Source organism: Euprymna scolopes, chromosome 31 (assembly GCF_053919585.1).
Source record: "Euprymna scolopes isolate OS-2025 chromosome 31, ASM5391958v1, whole genome shotgun sequence".
NCBI lineage: Eukaryota > Metazoa > Mollusca > Cephalopoda > Sepiida > Sepiolidae > Euprymna > Euprymna scolopes.
Genome location: NC_136512.1, coordinates 15368280 through 15388120, shown reverse-complemented (window position 1 = coordinate 15388120; position 19841 = coordinate 15368280). Strand labels below are relative to the sequence as shown.

At 33.4% G+C, this 19841-nt stretch overlaps 1 protein-coding gene across 1 annotated transcript in view; it reads left to right on the top strand.

The window, feature by feature from the left end:
* LOC145255644 (pre-rRNA 2'-O-ribose RNA methyltransferase FTSJ3-like) overlaps nt 1-19841 on the top strand; it is a 113939-nt gene that overhangs the window by 32450 nt on the left and 61648 nt on the right. Inside the window, exon 8 of the mRNA XM_080114184.1 lies at nt 3975-4028. Within this exon, the coding sequence (XP_079970310.1) occupies nt 3975-4028 (54 nt within the window). The remainder of the gene's footprint in view (nt 1-3974; nt 4029-19841) is intronic.

The following is a 19841-nucleotide window of genomic DNA, read 5'->3' as shown; positions in this document are numbered from 1 at the left end:
TGGCACTTTTATTCTAGTAGCAAGTAGAAGTTCAGGATGCCTAAAAACAATGCTGAGATAAGTATCGTACAATCTCCAACCACACTTCTTCCGAGTCGGCACTTTTATTCTAGTAGCAAGTAGAAGTTCAGGATGCCTAAAAACAATGCTGAGATAAGTATCGTACAATCTCCAACCACACTTCTTCCGAGTCGGCACTTTTATTCTAGTAGCAAGTAGAAGTTCAGGATGCCTAAAAACAATGCTGAGATAAGTGGAGAGCACATACAGCATCTGCTATTCCAAAATGGTCACCCATCTGATACTGGCCAGACTCATCGTTGCTTAACTTTGATGATCTGACAACAGCCTATGTGTCAGGATGATTATGCCACATATGTAAATCTTACACTGTGGCACTATGACACGGGATCCTCATTTGAAACACTTTCATAATTATTCTAGCATTATTTTAAGACCACAAAAGGCTCCTTTGTCTGGATCAGTCATTCGTCTAAGGTCTTAGTCTTGGGCCTAGATTGTGATTATATTCAAAAGCTGTAACTCGGAACGAGGAGAGAACAAGCGTCTGGTAACATTAGAAAAATTTATTTGCTTCCTCGCGAAAGCAAATTAATGTTGGGAGAAACCCAGCTCCCCAAAAAGAGGCACTTTGACAGTTGTAAAAATACAACTTCGTATAGAAAGGTTTCCCCTACATTAACTAAGGAAAAATTAACTTAAGTGTAGCATCAGAACAGATACTACACTTGGATCTTAGCCGAAGGTCAGATACATCTGTTAACATTAATCGTAAATTTTCTATCGGGTTTAAAGAATTAGGTCTGGCCTTCATTTTGAGGTTTTTTTTTTTTACTGAAAATAGAACACTGAATAAAATAAAGACTTGTTTTTTTTTTTTTTATATATATATATATATATATATATATATATATATATATATATATATAAAAATATAATTTAATATATTATTGACACGTGTTCGACCAAATGTTTAACACTGTTACCAGACATTTAAACATCACTCAACCTCAACTTTCAATTTGTAGACGTGCTGGGTGTTACCTCCACCATGACAAGTAAGAAGAAAAAAAAACTATCCTGAAGAATATTTTATTATTTGAAGAAAAAAAAAAATTTTTTTTATTTTATTTTAATAAATAGAAATGTTTATTAAAATCAATTTTGCACTTGTCTGGTCTTTCAACCGTTAAATTTTTAATATCGAAACAAGTGTGGATTTCCTATTATAATTTATTTGTTTAAAATCCACCATATTTCTCACTGCGCTGGATAGCAGTTGCATTCATTTGCAAACTGAAAAGAATAATTCACAATAGAAAGAAAGTAAAACATAAGTGCGATTAAAACGTGCTTTTCAAACTGGATTGCCTATTATTACTTGACTCGTATGTTCGGCCAACATTCACACTTGTTATCAGGCATTTAAATCTCATTCAGCCTCAATTTCCAACCTCTGGGGACGTGCCAGGAGTTACCGCCTCCATCATGGCACGAAAGAATTTAAAAAAAACTCTGTATTTCCTGAAGAAAAATATTTGATGCTTCTAGAGAATTGGGATGAAATTTTGTAGTCGATAAATGCAGTTTTCAGATAAAAAAACAATGGTTTCAACTGATTTTTTGTCAATTCTAATAAATTGCAATAGTAATTTCCAAATTATGCCATCTTAATTAATGTCTGTATTTCTCGAAGAAGAATATTTTATTATTCAAAAAATTTGAAAAAACAAAAATTTCAATTTAATTTTGGTAAATAAAAATGTTTATTAAAATCCATTTTGCACGCGTTTGGTTCTTTCAACAGTTAAATTTTAAATTCTTAATATCAAGTGTTTCTCAAACAGTGGATTTCCTATTATAATTTATTCGTTTAAAATCAATCATATTTCTCGTTATGCTGGATAACAGTTGCATTCGTTTGCAAACTGAAAAGAATAATTCACAATAGAAAGAAAGTAAAACAGAGTAGGATAAAAATGTTTGTCAGTCAAAGCAACTCACTTCACAGCCTTCTCCCAAGGGGAACTCTGACGTCAATCAATGCACACATTAAATTTATCATTATCATCATGCACTCCGTCAGTCTTGACGATGACTAGTTGGGGCCTCAGTGCTTTATCCCTCGGTGTTGGCGTAGTCTCACTCCATCACCACAGAACTTTCCACCTTGGCTCCAAACTTGCTTGCACAGTTTGGGTGCAGTATCTGTTGCACATCAGATAGACACCCTCTGAACCTCCAATGCTCATGTCCAGTGTAGCGAACCCATGACGACTGGCAGCAGAAGACGCCGCAACTTCTGGACGAAATAAATTTATACATGTTTTGAATATGCATGACTCGGAAACCAATAAATACGCAGAGAATGTGATGTGTGTTTGTGTACAGAATTGCCGAATCTTTCCCAGGATGTCAAATATGTGAATAAACTCAGTAATGTGCTTTCAACGAGTCCTCGACCATTATCAGGGGATTATTTTTACCCGAGATATTGACTTATTTCCAATATTTCACCCTCTCGGCCCACTGTGATATAGTAGGATAAAAACGTTTGTCAGTGAAAGCAACTCACTTTACTGCATGTGACTAACAACTGTCACCTCAGGGGGAATTCTGACGGGCTTAATCATTAGCTTGTTTACACTCTGTCACCAATGAATTACTTCAACACGAGGAAGATAGCGGAAATAAGTGATAGTCGCTTTCTCTTGTTTCTGTATTTCAAGTCAACATCAATGGTGAACACCTGTCACATCTCAGCTTTGCTGATGATATGGTACTGATAGCACACTCTCCTCGGGAAGTAAATGACATTCTAAACGACATCCACTCTAAGAGCAAACCAGTTGGCCTCAACATGCATCTTGGGAAGACCAAGGTGATGTTGAACAAGCACACTGCCAAGTCGCTAATAATTGTTGATGGGAAAGACCATTGAGGAAGTGGAAAGCTACATCTACTTGGGAAAGAAAGTTACGAAAGATGGAGATCTTCTCCCTGAGATAAAGAGAAGGATAGCATTGAGATGGGCTGCTTTTGGGAAAGTGGAGAATATCACAAGAAGCCGAAAAGCAAGTATGGCAATCAAAAGGAAGATCTTTAATGGGCTCTGATGTCTAGTCAAAATGAAATCTTGGCAGTGATGTAAAAGAAGATGGAAAGGATAATGTTGGGCATCACTCTACAAGACAGAAAGACAAACATTTGGATCTGCCAACAAACGAGTTATTGACATCAATACTGCCATCAAGACATCCAAACACTTTGGCAATGTACGTAGCCAGACAACACGACAACAGATAGTCCATCAAGACAACAGAATGGACACCGTACCAGTCGAGAATTTGTATTTGACAATCAGTCCAATAGAATGAGTCATTCTGGTATCTTCTGGCCCTGCTCTGTTGGACTGAGGTATGATTTTGTGCAGTTCTAAGAGATTCACTCTCTCAAAACTTTCTTTCACTTTCAAAAGGGGTTAGTTAGTTATTGATCAACTTAAGTGTCATTGTGGAATGCTAATAGTGCTGCTCAGGCATTTTCTTTTAAATCAAAATGCTCTTCTTGGACACTGGTTTTTCAATCCTCACCTTCCAATCTTGTGTCACATCTTCCCGCTTTGAGAGGGAGATTTTTTTAAAAAACCTTTTATCACTTGTCTAAAACTATCTCATAACCTAACAGCACATATATTATATATATGCACTAGGTAATGTAACACTAGCTAACTCCTCCACTTGAATATTTAACACTGGTCACCTTCCAATGAAAAAAGGCGATCTTCGTTCAAAACTATCATAGACACTTTTACATTTATTATTGGTCAAATATATATTTATCTAATTCGATTTTACTCTTGGTTTTCCAAATTTTTATTTAAAAGATGACTTTTTTTTTTTTTTTTTTAATTTATTTATTTATTTTATTTATTTATTTATTTTTTTTTTCAGACGATTGATTTCTTGGCGAAAAAGCTTACACAAAGAAAAAGAAGATGCAGAGAAGTAAGTCTTACAGTTTTTTGTCATTTGAAAATAAATATTACTAATGTACACCTTCCGTCTTTGTGTGACAGGATGAAAGCTCATATTTATACACAAATCAGTGCACGTTAGTCTTCATTTGGAGATGTGAGACCTTCAATGTTTTTTTAGTGGAATTCTGCCTTTTTGTTTTTATTCTTTTGTAAAAATTTAAAAATGATTTTTTTGGTAGAATTTAGAAAAAAGATTTTTCATTGTGTTAGAATTTAGAAAAGACTTTTTATTTGGTTAGAATTTTGGGAAAAAAATTTTTTTTTTCTGCCTTAAGCAAAAACTGATTTCTACCAAATTGCTACAGTTTTATATCCTATCTTCTTTTAATTTTCTCTTCATTCCAATACCTTTTCTGGAAACTGGTGTGTGTATGTGTGTGTGTACAGTGAGAGCAACCCCACCCCCCTTCCAGGTTGGCAAATTAATTTTCACTTTTAGTATAGATTTCAGGATCAGTACTATTGCTTGGGTTATTGTAATTTATGTTGTTGTTGAGCTTCCTTCATTTATTAATTTCGAATCAATTGGATGATTATTGTCCCCCCCCCTAATTTCTAGTTGCCATTATTTCTAGAAAGACATCAGATACTCATAAGAGGGACCATGTGAAGTTTGCCAACATCCCTAAATGAAAGTGTTTCTGTGGAATGAACTGGATTCAAACAGGAAAAACATTTTTCTGAATATTTAGATTCTGTGACTAATGAGCTTTAAAATTGCAAAAGAAAGGAAAATAAAGTCGGTGGAAAGACAAAATTAGATAAAATAGACGTTCAAATGATTAAAACAAATTGTCAGAAGTTGTTAGAACATTTTCAATCAAATAAGAAAAAAAAAAGAATCTATGAATCAATGGATTGTTTAAATATTGGATTCAGATATTTTTTTAATTTTGAATTACTCAGATCTTGTAACTGGATATGATTTTAAAATAAGACATTCAGTGGCGAGACCCCATTTGGAGTTGTCCCTTAATTACCACTGGTCCCAGGTCCAGTTTGACCCTGAATTGGAATACCTGTTAGAGCATAAAGAGCTACAGGACCAGGCTGTCTAAAGATACTGGTTTCCTGACTAAAAATACACCAAACATTGATTTCTTTTTCTTCCCTTTCTTTTTGCAAAACTCAATCATATTATGCAAAGTCAAAAACAACAATTTTCTTCTATAAAACAAACCAAACATTATGAATAAATTTTTGAAGACCTAAAGAACATGAAGCATAAAAAAAATTTTTTTTTTTTTTTTTTGAAAATTACTGGATTTTGACATTAAATAACCTGAAAAAGGGTTGATATACTATAAAACAAAACAACCAAATCAAACCATTCCAGTCTTACATCTTTGATTCTGCAAGCCTGTTAACAAGTAACTGACATTTGAATAATTGTTTTTTTAATTTTATATATTAGATGTACTTATAAAATATGGGCAAGACTTACAGTTATGAAATTTACCTATTCGTTTATTTTTAAATCTTAAAAAAAAAGAAAAGTAATATTTTCTCTATAAAATGTGCATCTTAGTAGACCTAGATTGGTTATTCTACCATTTTTAGGGGGACAAAAAGATGCAACAGTAAAAAGACATTCGGACTAAAACTTTTCAATTCTTTATTTGAAAAGAAAAATCCAACATGTCTGACATCAGAAATTCATGAATTAAATTTTTTTTTTTTTTTTTTTTTTTTTTTTACATGGTGGTCACCACTTATCAAGGCCCGGAAGCCACTCAGGGATAAGGGTTATTGCAAGTACAGTACGTTAGTGTGGAGATTTGATGAAGTGTTTACTTAAGGGGGCGGTTCATTAGGAATTTATTAACGTTGGACTTGAAGACATCCAAGTTGTAGCAGGCAGACGGAACAGAGTTCCACAGGTGTGCAGTTCTAAGAAAGAAGCTTTGTTCATGGAATCCACGTTTTGATTTAGGCACAGATAAAGAGTGGGATAAATTTTTCACAGTGGATTCAGCTAGACGGGTGTTTTTCGTGAAAGATTGGCGAGGGTGGGGGGGACCAGAGATTGGAGTTCAGATGAGCACCTGCCATGGAAATAACGATAGAACAAGGGTAGGCTCGCAACGTCTCTTCTGTGGAAGAGAGGTTGCAGGGTAGAGAAAAGGGCATCCCCCACTAAGCCACGAAGTCTATTTTGTACTCTGTCAAGGCAGGATAGGCTGTTTTTAGCAGGTCCTGCCCAGATATGGCAGTAGTATTCCATCCTTGAAGCAAAGTGAAATTAAAATAAATTTGGGTGCGTGTTTATATTGAGATTCATGCCAAGTTTAGTTGAACTCTAATACCTTCTTATCGGTAATCAGCCGATTATCAAAGCCCGGTAATCGGCCAATTTGATAATTGGTACGTCCCTAGTTGATATGCTATAAAACAAAACAACCAAATCAAACTATTCAAGTCTTACATCTTTGATGCTGCAAATCTGGCAACAAGTAACTGATGTTTGATTAATTGTTCTGTTTTAATTTTATATATAAACTAGCCTGGGTACCCAGCGTTGCCCAAGTGTGTCGAGGTGTGTATAAGGGGGTTAAGCAAAAAAAAAAAAAAATGATTTAAAATAACTCAAAATAGCAGCGAATACCCCTGTGAGCTCAAAAAAAAAAAAATTTAGTAGTCGGCAGGCTCGAACCCATAACATGCAAGATGAAAAGGAGGTGAAAAAAAGCAAACGCTTTTATCGATGTGCTCATCGAGATTGTGATGTCACGGGTGTTCAAAATAACCTTCTTTTCTGCGACGTCGTTCACGTGAGGCTTGAAGGACTTGCAAAAATGTCGAAAAAGTGACCACTTCTTTGTAAAAAAAATGGCCCAGTTAACGGTCAAAGAATTCATCTTTGTAGTCAAGTTTTCAATATTTTGCGTCCAAGACATCAATCTTTAAAATGATACCAATTTTGTCACGTTCTGACACGTCCGTTAGAAGTTTTTGTGGGACATACAAACACACACACACAATGCTATTCAAGTCTTTATGAAAAAGTTTTTTTCCTGTGGAGCCAAAATTATTTTCAGCCACCCTTCACAAGCACAGACCTAGGCATGTGGTTACGTCTGTAGCCAATAAGTTTAGTTTTCATATCATATAGGGTTTACCTACTTCTAACTTAAATTTTTAGAGCTAGAGCACTATTTGTGTGAAAAATTAATGAAAAATGAGCCTAAATTTGTGACAAAAATTTTTAAGACTGTAAGAAAAAAAAGGTCATATTTCAAATTTCACTTATCCAAGAACAAAATAAAGTATTCAAGCAAAAAAGTACCATATGTAGATTGAATTCAGCCCCCCCCCCCCAAAAAAAAAAATAAATAAACCAAAAACGTTTATTGGGAAATTTGCCATGCAAGAATGTGCATTTTCATCTGTGACAAATTTTTTTTTTTTTCATTTTTTAGCTTTAAATGGCCACAGAGTATCTAATGCATACATGAAGTGTGAATAAAAACAAAATAAAAAATAAGCGAATGTAATAATCCTGTTTAAATATTATAACAAAAAAAAATACAACGAACGTGATGCAAAATAAAAAAAAAAGAAAATGATGTTAAGACTTCTCCAAAAAATCAGAAAAACAAAAAAACAAAAAACAGCAAATATGATGGAAAAATTAAAAAAACAAATGTAAAAAATGGCATAAATAACCCTGTTTCAATTATTAAAAGTTCAAAAATCAAAAAAAATATATATATATCCGACATCTTGGCTTGAATGGGCAATCTTAAGATAACGACACTGCTACTGTACCAACTGGGCTATGATCGTGTGAGCGAAAGTAGGTGTTTTTTTTTTATATTTAAACTAATTCAAGAAAGAACTTTTTTTGCGCATACGTGTATGGTTAAATTGTCATGCAGGAACGATTTTTTGCTACCCCCCCCCCTGTAGAAAAGTACCCAGTTAAGGGTGACAGAATTAATGTTTTTAGCTAATTTTTCGATATTTGTCATCTGAAGGGTCAAGCTTCAAATTGATACCGATCTCATCATCTGTCGAAAGTTTTTGCAAGATATGATGATTACACCGTCTTGTCAGACGAGTGCCACTCCCTCAGACACTTAAAAGTCCATGAGCCCAAAAATGACTTCCATCGCCACAGGACCATTTTAATAGACAAATGCCTGAGGGAGTATCTATACACAGATGATGTTACAGAGTCTTAGCTTTGTACGACAGCTAAGTCTCTCTCTCTCCGTTCAAAATGTTGAGATCCAGCAACAAGCAAGAGCAAGATAGCCAGCAACAAGTTAAACTGCAGACCAGCTTAATGTGGGTACTGGTCTCTCGCTTTATGGTTTTTTAAATCAGAGATTTGCTCCTCCTAGAAAGGTTGCCTTCACCATGGCTTACGGGAGCCCTCTCCACCCCAACACACACATACATACACACAAACACACGCGGTGCTAGTTGGCTGTTGACCCCGAAAAAGGGTTCATTCACCCTTTGGAAGGTCTTGTTTTTAATCCTTCAGGGAGACTAGCCACCCTACTCACCAAACAAGTCTGGTGGGGGGAATCAGTTTAGTCGCCGGTGACCCGACCATGAGGCAGGTAGTACTGGGTTACATGGTACCAGTAGCATATCACATGACATGACATTTGTGAGACATACATACATACATTTAAACAGACAGGTGAGATTTGTATTATAAATGTATATATAAAATATGGGCAAGACTTACAGTTATGAAATTTATGTATTCGTTTATTTTTAAATCTTAAAAAAAAAGAAAAGTAATATTTTCTCTATAAAATGTGCATCTTAGTAGACCTAGATTGGTTATTCTACCATTTTTAGGGGGACAAAAAGATGCAACAGTAAAAAGACATTCGGACTAAAAACTTTTCAATTCATATTTTTTGGAAAGAAAAATCCAACATGTCTGACATCAGAAACTAATGAATTTAAATTGAAGAAAAGTGAAATTAAAATAAATTTGGATGCTTCTTTGTATTGAGATTCATGCAAAGTTTTTTTTTTTTTTTAGTTTTTTTTTTTTACATGGGTCCTCACTTATCAAGGCCTAGAGGCCACTCGAGGATGAGGGTTAATGCGTGTACAATAGTTAATGGGGCAACATTGTAGTAACCGTTAGTAGTGGAAATTTGGTAAATTGGATTACTTAAGGGGACGGTTCATCAAGAATTTGTTTACGTTGAACTTGAAGACGACCATATTGTAGTTAGCTGGAAAGCAGACAAATGGAAGAGAGTTCCACAAGCTGCAGTTCTAACAAAGAAGCTTTGTTCATCGAATCTATGTTTAAGTTTAGGCACGGATAAAGAGTGGGGAAATTATTGATAGTAGTTTCAGCTAGACGTGTGTTTTTCGTGAAAGTTTAAGGGGGGAGGGGCGACCATCGATTGGAGCTCAGGCGAGCACTTGCCATGAACTCTAATACCTTCTGAGTCTATATTTATTACTATTGGGACAATTATTCGGAACCATGAATCTGAAAAATCAGAATCTTTAGGGTTATCGGAATCGGGGAAAATTTGTGCATGTTTTCCAATGCCAAAAACATTTTTTTTTTTTTTTTAAAACAAAATCTTCCACTGCTAGTAGTAACGATAAAAAAAATAAATATAATTTTATACCAGTAAACAGTAAATCTAAAATGTATAGATCATCCCCCACAAGTATATTTTTATGCTTAAGAAAATATTTACACATTTAACATGTGTTTTGACGGGAATTGGGGGGAAAATTGCAACTCTATAGTTAAATATTTAGAGATTTATAAAAAATCGGAATTAGGAATTTAATACGGAATCAGTAATTGTATCGGAATCTGAAAAAATATTGGAATCGTCCCATCACTAAGATTTATATATAACCTCTATAGACATTCAATTATACACTTTCTTCATATTTGATATTAAGCATGCCTGCCTTAAATAGTCTCCACTTCCTGTATAATGATTCAAGAGAAGTAACTAATAACATTAACACTCTACATCTTATCAGTTAAGCAGCACATTCTTCACACTAGAATTCATGTTAGAAGTGATATGATATGAAAAGGAGAAAGAAGCAACCTTAATAGAAGTCAGTGTCTCCAATGATGCTGGGGTTAAACAGAGCTGAGAGGGAGAAAAGGTAACAAAATACCAAAATGTTATGTAGAACGTGAACAGAAACTGGAATCTTAGGAAGATCTCCATTCTAGTAATTACATAGGAGTAACTGGATTTGTGAAAAAGAATTTCAAAGACTACCTCGCAAAATATACCCAGTGAACCAAGTGCAAGAGAAGTACTAACAATTGCACTTAAAGGGATGGTTAGAATCTTAAAATAATCTCTAGGTTGAAATGTATGAAATAGTGAGTGAATGTCTGTCATCTGCTAGGATGCCCTATCCCCAACTAGAATAGCAAAAAAAAATAGTTCATGACTTTTTTATGGCTTTGAAGAATGAAACATTCATTGAGCCTTCAATATCTGTGTCAAGTTTAGTTGAACTGCAATACATTCTAATTCTGAATTTATAGACATTCACTGATACATGTGTACTTCTACACTATTGGGACGAAATTTCAGAAATTGTAATACTGAATTTCACATGAAAACACTGGTATCTACGTATTCATCGTATTTTTAAGATGATTATATCCAAAAGTTACGAAAATCAATGAGGTAGAAAATTATTAATTAAAGAAAATAAAAAATAGAATTTGATGAAAATGATCATAAGACACAGGAGAGTTCAAAAGGGAGGCAATTTTTTGTTTGGATTCAAACAAGATGGCAGCAATTTTTTACCTGCTAACACGATTAAAGTTGCTTGTTTAATAATTCAGTAATATCTAGGTAATTTCCATTGCATAATTTGGAAGCTACCATTGTAACTTATTAGAATTGGCAAAAAAAAAGAATCAGTTGAAACCATTGTTTTTTTGTATCTGAAAAACTGCATTTATCGACTACAAATTCTTGTCCCAATTCTGTAGAAGCGCTGATCCATTTTCTTCACTTTGAGCAGTAATCAGGTCTGCCTTAAATAGTCTCTGCTTCCTGTATAATCATTCAAGGGAAGTAAATCATCTAACATTAACAAAAAAGTTCAGAATTTCATTTAATTAGTATACTTATAAACTTCACTTTCTCTGTACTATTTTGCCCATAAAATGTGCCTCTTAGTAGATCGACATCGGTTATTCTACCATTTTTGAAAAGAGAATGAAAGACGTATCTAGCATTAGAAATGAAGAAATTAAAATCGAAGATAATCAGTTTTCTTCTAACATACCGTACTTATTGGATTTTTAAAGTCAAACCCAAATAGCAATCTGTGTGGCATATTGATATTTTATTCAGAATAGCACATTTTTTCATATATTTTTTTTTTCCTTCCATTATGTTACTGCTACAAATATTTTATTTTGCTTCAGTTCTTTTTTTTTCTTTTATTTTTTTTCTTCTCAGAATACTTATTCCAGCTAGGAAAACTCTTAGGATAGGGACATTTTGCCTTACTCGGCAAAACAGATTAAATGAAAATTGGGTGCTTCTACGTTATTAGAGCAAAATTGGAGAATCGAAATATTGAATTTCAAGTAAAACCAATTCTATCTACTTAATTGTTATGTTGCAGTAATGAACATATCCAAGAATTATAAAAGAAAAGTAGAAAATTAATTATTAAAATAGTTTTCCTAAAAAAATTAAAAAAAAATTGAGTTCTGCTAAAAAAAAAATAAATAAACAGAAGAGGTTGTATTGTAACAAGGGAGGTAATTATTTTCTGAAAACTGAAAATCTTAGGCCAATTTGGCAAACCTCAATTTTCACTAATTTTCTTCAAAAACAATTTTTCATTAATAATTAATTTTCTATCTCATTTTTCATAATTTTTGGATATGTTTGTTACTGTGACATGACAATTAAGTAAATACAATTAGTTTTACTTGAAATTAAATATTTTGAATTTCATAATAATGAAGAAGCGCCGGAAATTGTTTATTAAAAAAGTTTTCTCCCTTGAGTTTTATTACAGCTAAATACATGTATTAATTATGCGACTTCAAGTGCATGTTTCTTTCCTCCATATTAAACATACATTATTTCTTCATTAATAATCAATTAACATCAAGTAATAACTCAAAGTGTAAAATATTTCCTGTTAAAAATTAACAAAAAATATTTTCTCTATAAAATTGTGCATCTTAGTAGACCTAGATTGGTTATTCTACCATTTTTAGGGGGGCAAAAAGATGCTACAGTAAAAGGACATTTGAATTTAAAAACTTTTCAGTTCTTTTTTTTTTTTTTTTTTGGAAAGAAAGATTCAACATGTCTGACATCAGAAATGAAAAATAGTGACAAGATAAAAAAAAAACCATTTTTGTAAATAAAATTATTAAAGGCCAAAATTTTTAATTTATTAAATCTGATATTACGAGGACAGTTTCAAAAGTAAAGCCTCATGCCTATCACCACCACTCTCAATGCACTTTTGTCAGGAATTCAGCAAATCATCCCTGCTTCTGGTGCAGGTCTATGATGGGTTGCTTTCTTAGAGTATCACACCATCAATATCTGCAACAGAGAGATGAAACTTTCAAGTCCTGAATGCACATGTTCAGTCATCATAACAATGCAATTTGCAATATTTTTAATATAAAATATGCATCTTAGTAGACCTAGATTGGTTATTCTACTATTTCTGGGGGGACAAAAGGATGCAACAGTAATAAGACATTTGGACTAAGGAACTTTTTTATTCTTATTTTGAAAAAGAAAAATCCAACATGTCTGACATCAGATATGAAGAAATATTGATTGAAGAGGACTAAAATTAGAGTAACTTTTTAAAAAAATTGGACACTTTGTTTTTTTTTCTTTTTTCTTTCTTTTGTATCCGTAGTCCATTGCAATATAACAAATGCAATAAAGTACAAATTTTGTAAGAATCATATTTTAAAAATATTAATTTTTATTTATTTATTTATTTGTTTATTTTTTTTTTATTATTACATTTTCACCCCAAACAAGGCACATTGCCACTTTGATGTAGGGGCTACTATCAGGGACATGAGCTACAGAGGTACTATGTGGGGAGTTGGGCAGCAAAATGTTGGTTCACATTACACTTGAACTTCTGCATGTCAGTACAGTTGGGGAAGCAGGAACCCGGAAGGGAATTCCAAAGTCTAGCAGTTGTGGGGAAGAAACTACTGGAGTAGAAGGCTCTCTTACATCTAGGGATCTCAACTGTGAAGGGGTAGGATTTTGTTGTTTGTCGAGAGTATTTAGGTTGAGGGGTTACAAGGGAATTATAAAGATTATCTCTATGAAGGCATTTCAGTTTATTTCTAACTAAGTAGTGATTTGGGCAATTGTGCAGTATCATTGGTGCTTCTTTGTTATCATAACCAAATATGAAATATTGAATTTCGAGTAAAACTAATATTATCTACTTAATTATCATGTCACAGTAATGAATATATCCAAAAATTGCGAATGAAAAACAATTTTTGAAGACAATTAGTGAAAATTGACTTTTGCTCAATTGGTCTAAGATTTTCAAAGTTTTCAGAAAATATTTACCTTCCTTGTTCAGAGTCGAACTCTCCGGTTTCTTTTTTTTTTTTTTTTTTTTTTATAGCAAAACTCAATTTTAGCTAATTGTCCTTAGAAACTATCTTTATTAATAATTAATTTTCTACCTTATTGTTTTTCGTAATTTTTGAATATGTTCATGTTTGTGACATGACAAAGTATAGACTATTGGTTTTACTTGAAATTCGATTTTCGAATTTTGCTATTATAACAAATTGTAAAAATATATATAAACTATATAAAATGTATATGGGATGATTAATTGGAATCAGAAAAAGCGGAGTTTTTTGGGGTATTGGTATCAGAATCGGAAAATTTTTACCCTATTTTCCGATGCCAAAACGGATTCCGTTAACTATCTTTTTTATTTGATTTTGGTTTAAGAAACATCTTCCACTGCTTGTAGTAATAATGAAATAATAAATATTTATTGATTTTAAACTTCCAGTAAGACTAAAATCTCTAGATCACCATCTCTCACAAGTGTGTTTTTTACGTTTGAGAAAATATAGGCACATTTAAGATGTGTTTTGACGGTAATTGGGACAAAATTCAACTTTTATAGTTAAATATTTAGAGATTTATAAAAAATCGGAATAGGGAATTTAGTACGGAATCAGTAATTGTATCGGAATCGGAGAAAAACATTGGAACCGTTCCATCACTAATATAAACATTAAATCAGAAATCCGTCTGTACTAAATGACATGGACGGTCAAGTTAATTTAGTGAAACAAATCCAAATTTTAATGAAATGGGTGAGGGTAATAATTATGTAGTTTTCATATTTATTTATTTTTTAATTTTAACAAAAAAATATTTTCTCTATAAAATGTGCATCTTAGTAGACCTAGATTGGTTATTCTACCATTTTTAGGGGGACAAAAAGATGCAACAGTAAAAAAGACATTTGGACCAAAGAACTTTCTGATTCTTTTTTTTCTGAAAGAAAGTTCCAACATGTCTGACATCAGAAATATAGATTGAAAATTGCTAAAAAATAATAAAAAATAAAATAATATTTTGCAATTATTAACATATCTTGTGTGTGTAGAATTTTTTTTACAGTTTAAAAAAAAAAAAAAAAAGCTATAATAATATCAGGGCGTCTCTATTTATACTAAACATCCACATAATGCCAACATCAATATATTACATATGAAAGAGTTCGCTGTAGAATTTCCACAGGTTCCACTAATAAGATATTAATTTATTAGAAACTGATAAAAAAATAAATATGCAAATTAGCAAAATCTGAATATGTTTATGAATGTTTGCAGATTACTATATATATATATATATAATTATAAAAAAGTGAACCATATCGTAAATTCAATCAACTAAAAAATGGAAACCGGGGTGAGGAAAAGAAAAAAAAAAATTATATATATAATGGGGCAAGTTATATGTACAATTAAATAAAATAAATAAGTCGATTAAAAAAGATCGTTAAAATATACCCAAAGCGCTTTTCGTTCAGACAAACATTTTCAAGGGTCATAAGTCTGAAAATTATTATTTTTTTTTAGAATATTTGGTAGTGATATGGAATACGAGCGGAGAGGTTAAAAGAAAAAAAAAAAAAAAAAAAAAAAAAACCTGACTACCCAAATAATTCTAACTGAAGCCGGAGGTTTCTCTGCTTGCACAAAGTAGGGGGGTTAGCAATGATGGCAAGTGCTTCGAGGACAGACAGGTGGAACTTTGTGCGTCCTCGGTGCAAAACAGAAAAACACTCCGGAGAGAAAACAAGACCGCATTCCTTTTTATCGACCAAGTGTTGGCCGATGGACGATTCTATCAGTTGAGATTTTCTGGTAGTAGCTTGATGATCCCTGATGAAACGGGGAACATGTTGGGCGATTCTGACCTGAAGACGCTGGGTCGTCTTGCCTATATAGACGGCACCACACCGACATTGAAATTTATAAATAATATTACTAGTTTGGGAGATAGGCAAGACATCCTTACGAAATGAGGGAAAGGCGGTTTTTGTGGAAAAGGCAATACGGAGCGATAGAGCACCAAAATTAGAAGACACCAGAGAGGAAATCTTATCGCAAATAAGTTGGCCTTCAAGTCCAATCCAGGGTAACCTAAGGTATACCGGAAATCTACATGGACCGTATTTTGGTAGCTCAGAAAAGGATTGAATTTTTTTATTAATAACTAAGTTAACTAATGGAGGTGGATATCCATTAGTAATAAAAATCCTTTTAATGTTTTCAATTTCCACATCAATAAAAGGTGGGGAACATTGCCCGATGCAAGTGCCCGATGGGTTAAGTTTCTAATAAGATTTAGTTTCCTGGTTGTGGGTGCAAAAGAATCCCAACTAAGATAAAGACCAGTAAAAGTGGGTTTTCTATAAATAGATGTCATAAAGGAAAGCCCACGTTTAGAAACTAACACATCAAGGAAAGGAAGGGAGTTATCTTTTTCCACCTCCATCGTAAATTTGAGAGAAGGGTGTAAATTATTTAATAAGTGGAAAAAGGACATAGCTTCATCATGCGTTGCGAAACAAGAAAAAGTGTCGTCAACATAACGCATGTAAAATGCTGGTCTAGGGCACTTGTCAAACAACGTCTGTTCTAAAAAACCCACAAAAATATTGGCCAAAGTTGGGCCAAGGGGTGATCCCATCGATATACCGTCGAACTGGCGATATATCACATCGTTGAAACTAAAGGAAACTGACTTAGTAGCAAGTTCCAAAAGTTCAACGAACACCGCCTCAGGAAAAGAGGGGAGGGGGCCAGGGCCTCTATAAAGAAAATCAGCACATATGTCAATGACCTCGTCAAGAGGAACATTGGTAAACAAATTGCTAATATCAAAGGAGACCAAATAACAGTTGTTAGTGGTAAGAGGAAGCTCCTTGATAGTCGATGCGAAATGAAAAGAATCAGGTGTGCAATGTGTTGAATAAAAAGAACAGACTGGTTCAAGAATTAAAACCAGCCATTTAGCCAGATTGTGTTGGGCCGAACCTACCATCGACAAAATTGGTCTCAATGGAGTATCAATTTTGTGTACCTTAGGCAATCCGTAAATCCTGGGGCGTTGAGAGCCCACCGGTCGGATATTATTATACACTTCCTTAGATAAATATTTAAGTTTATGCCATCGAAGTAGTTTATTTTGAAGCTTGGTTTCAATTGAAGGAGTGTCATCAGAGTCCAGGGAACCTAAACAGATAAATTTGCTATCATTGTTAAGAATAGAAAGCATTTTTGCAATGTAGTCTTGACGGTCAAGGATAACTACACCATTGCCTTTATCTGGGCGAGAAATGTAAATCTCATTATTGCATTTTAATTGCTTAGCCGCAATGAAATGATTACTTTGCCAAATAAAATGGCGAGAAGAAATATTGCATTGACTGAATTTATTGGCTAATTCAGTCAAGCGAGATTTAACAATATTTAAGTTGTCACCCGAACCATTATTTTTTATTTGTGAAAATAAAATCTCAAATTCACTAAGAGTTTGAGTTACGTCAATCTGGCGAGGAGGGACACAAAATTCAAGTCTCCTAGACAACACAAACGTATCGACTTCTGACAATTTAAATTTAGAGAAATTAAATATATGCTGATCCGAGAATGAAGGTTCGCCAAATTTATTTTTAATCAAAAGGTTTAAGAAATTAGTAAATTTTTGATTATTTGTATGACGACACTTAACATCCTTGGCTGAAAGTAACTTAGAAAATCGAAGTTTATCAAATGGAGACAACGTTTTCCAAGCGAGAGTCCAAACCGAGTAATGTTTACTCTGTAAACTAAGAAGCACATCAGAATAAAATGTTATTTCGTCTTTTAAAATTTCCTCACCCCGGTTTCCATTTTTTAGTTGATTGAATTTACGATATGGTTCACTTTTTTATAATTATTCTAAAATTTTGCCAATCGAATATATATATATATATATATATATATATAGTATTTTAAACTTATGTTCTCAGCATCCCAGCAAATTATAAATGTATATAAAATAAGGGTGTATCGATTAATTGGCAAGTAATCGGTAATTGGCATAATCAGTCAATTTGCCAATTAATCGGCCAATTAATTTCTTTTCTCTTTACTTATAAATTTAAACCATTTCATCACTGCCAAGGGACTTGTCAGATCGCTTTGACACATTAACATAGAAACTGCTAACTTAACTTAACATTTAATTAAGTGTCTTGCCATTATTATGGCTTTCTGTCTTTATTAAATAAAATTACAAATTACAGTGTCTAATTAAACGAATATAATTAAACAATTAGATAAGAAAAGGAAATTACAAACCAACTACAAAGTACAAATTGTAATTTTTTAAGTGAATAATTATAAGCTGAAGTTCTGCACCTGCTGCTGCTCTACTTCCTCTTCTATTCTAGCTGCCTGCCTCCTCTGCTCACAGTCTCCTCAGTATTTAAAGTTGAATACTTTTAAGTTGTAATGTAAAAACATTAAACTTTCTCTATTCTCATTACAAAGCCTGTTCCTCATAGGTTCATACACATTACCACCTGTATTACAGAGCCTCTCACTCTCTACAGATAAAGGTGGTGCGTTTAAATATTTTGAAGCCAGTTTACTCAGCAGTGGTAAGATCTCCTGTGTCTACTTCCACCACTGAAATGGATCATCACCTCTTGCGAGTAGTTTTAAAGCTACGTAATGGTCAAGTTCTTTTGTGCACTTAACCATAAGAGATTTACTTGTTTTGAGTTTAAATTGTGATTCTTGTATTTTTATTGTAGTTGCAGTTTCCGAGTTTAACTCGGTTTCTACCTTTTGAGTTGTTACTATAGGCTTATTTGAAGCTAATTCATCAAACAGGCTTGAAAGAGATACACTTTTAATTTCACTTTGATTTTCTTGACCCTCAACAGAGCCTGAAGAAGTGTGTCCTGCCGATTCTGCTTCATTATCATCAGTAGAAAGTAGATGTAGAATCCAATTCTTAGTATTTTCCATGTCATTCTTTTGAAATTTAAATGTGAATCTTGGATTTAGGAAAGAAGACAATTTTTTTATCATTTAGATAGGATGAAAATCTTTTTTGCATCGATAACCTGAATTGTTCAACAATGGTAAGGATTCCACTAAAGTCAGAAATACTAGAATTAGATTGGACAGCTTTTGACAGAAATAACCTCTGAGCTAAATTTGTAATTATCATTGATATGGTTGATATTCTTTGGTGATTTCTTCAAATGGTCCCAGGAACTGGATATTTTTCAAACAAATCCCCATTGGTAAGTTAAGGTAGAAATCTTATCAACAGCACACATTACAAGAGCTTTTCGTTCTTCTAAATTTATTTTCAGCATATAATTTGTTGAATTCCACCGTGTGGTCACATCTTGAATAAGTTTTGTTTTTCCAAATTAAGTTGATCCTATATTTTAGTTAATTTGCTAATTGCTAATAGAAAACGATTAAAGTGAGAAACTGTATTTATTTTTTTTTCATAGGCGTCACCACTTATCAAGGCCGATAGGCCACTCAAGGATAAGGATTAAAGAGTGTAGAGTAGTCAAAAGGACAATATAGTAATCGATAGTAATGGAAGTTCGGTAAATTTGTTAACTTAACTGGAACGGCTCAACAGAAACTTGTTCACGTTGGACTTGAAGACAACCATATTATAGACAGCTGGAAAGCAGGAAAACGGAAGACAATTCCACAGGCATGCAGTTCTAAGAAAGAAGCTTTGATCATGGAATCTACGTTTAGGTTTAGGTACAGATAAAGAGTGGTGGAAATTATCGATAATGTTTTCAGCTAGTCTAGTGTTTCTTGTGAAAGTTTGGCGAGGGGGGACCATAGATTGAAGCTCAGTTGAACACTTTCCATGAAAATAACGATAAAGCAGAGACAAACTCGCAACATCTCTTCTGTGAGATAGAGGTTGCAGCGAAGAGAAAAGGACATCTCCCACCAGGCCACAAAGTCTATTTTGAACCCTATCAAGGCAGGACAAGTCTTTTCTAGCAGCTCCTGCCCATATGTGACAACAGTATTCCATCCTTGGACGTATCTGGCTCTTATATAGATAGAGAATTGCATCAGCAGTGAGATATCTACTGGATCGATAGAAGGATCCGACGATTTTTCCAGCGGCCTTGGCAACAGATTTGATATGATGTAATGGTTGTCTTCACAGCCTGAGTTACAATTTATGATAGTTATTCT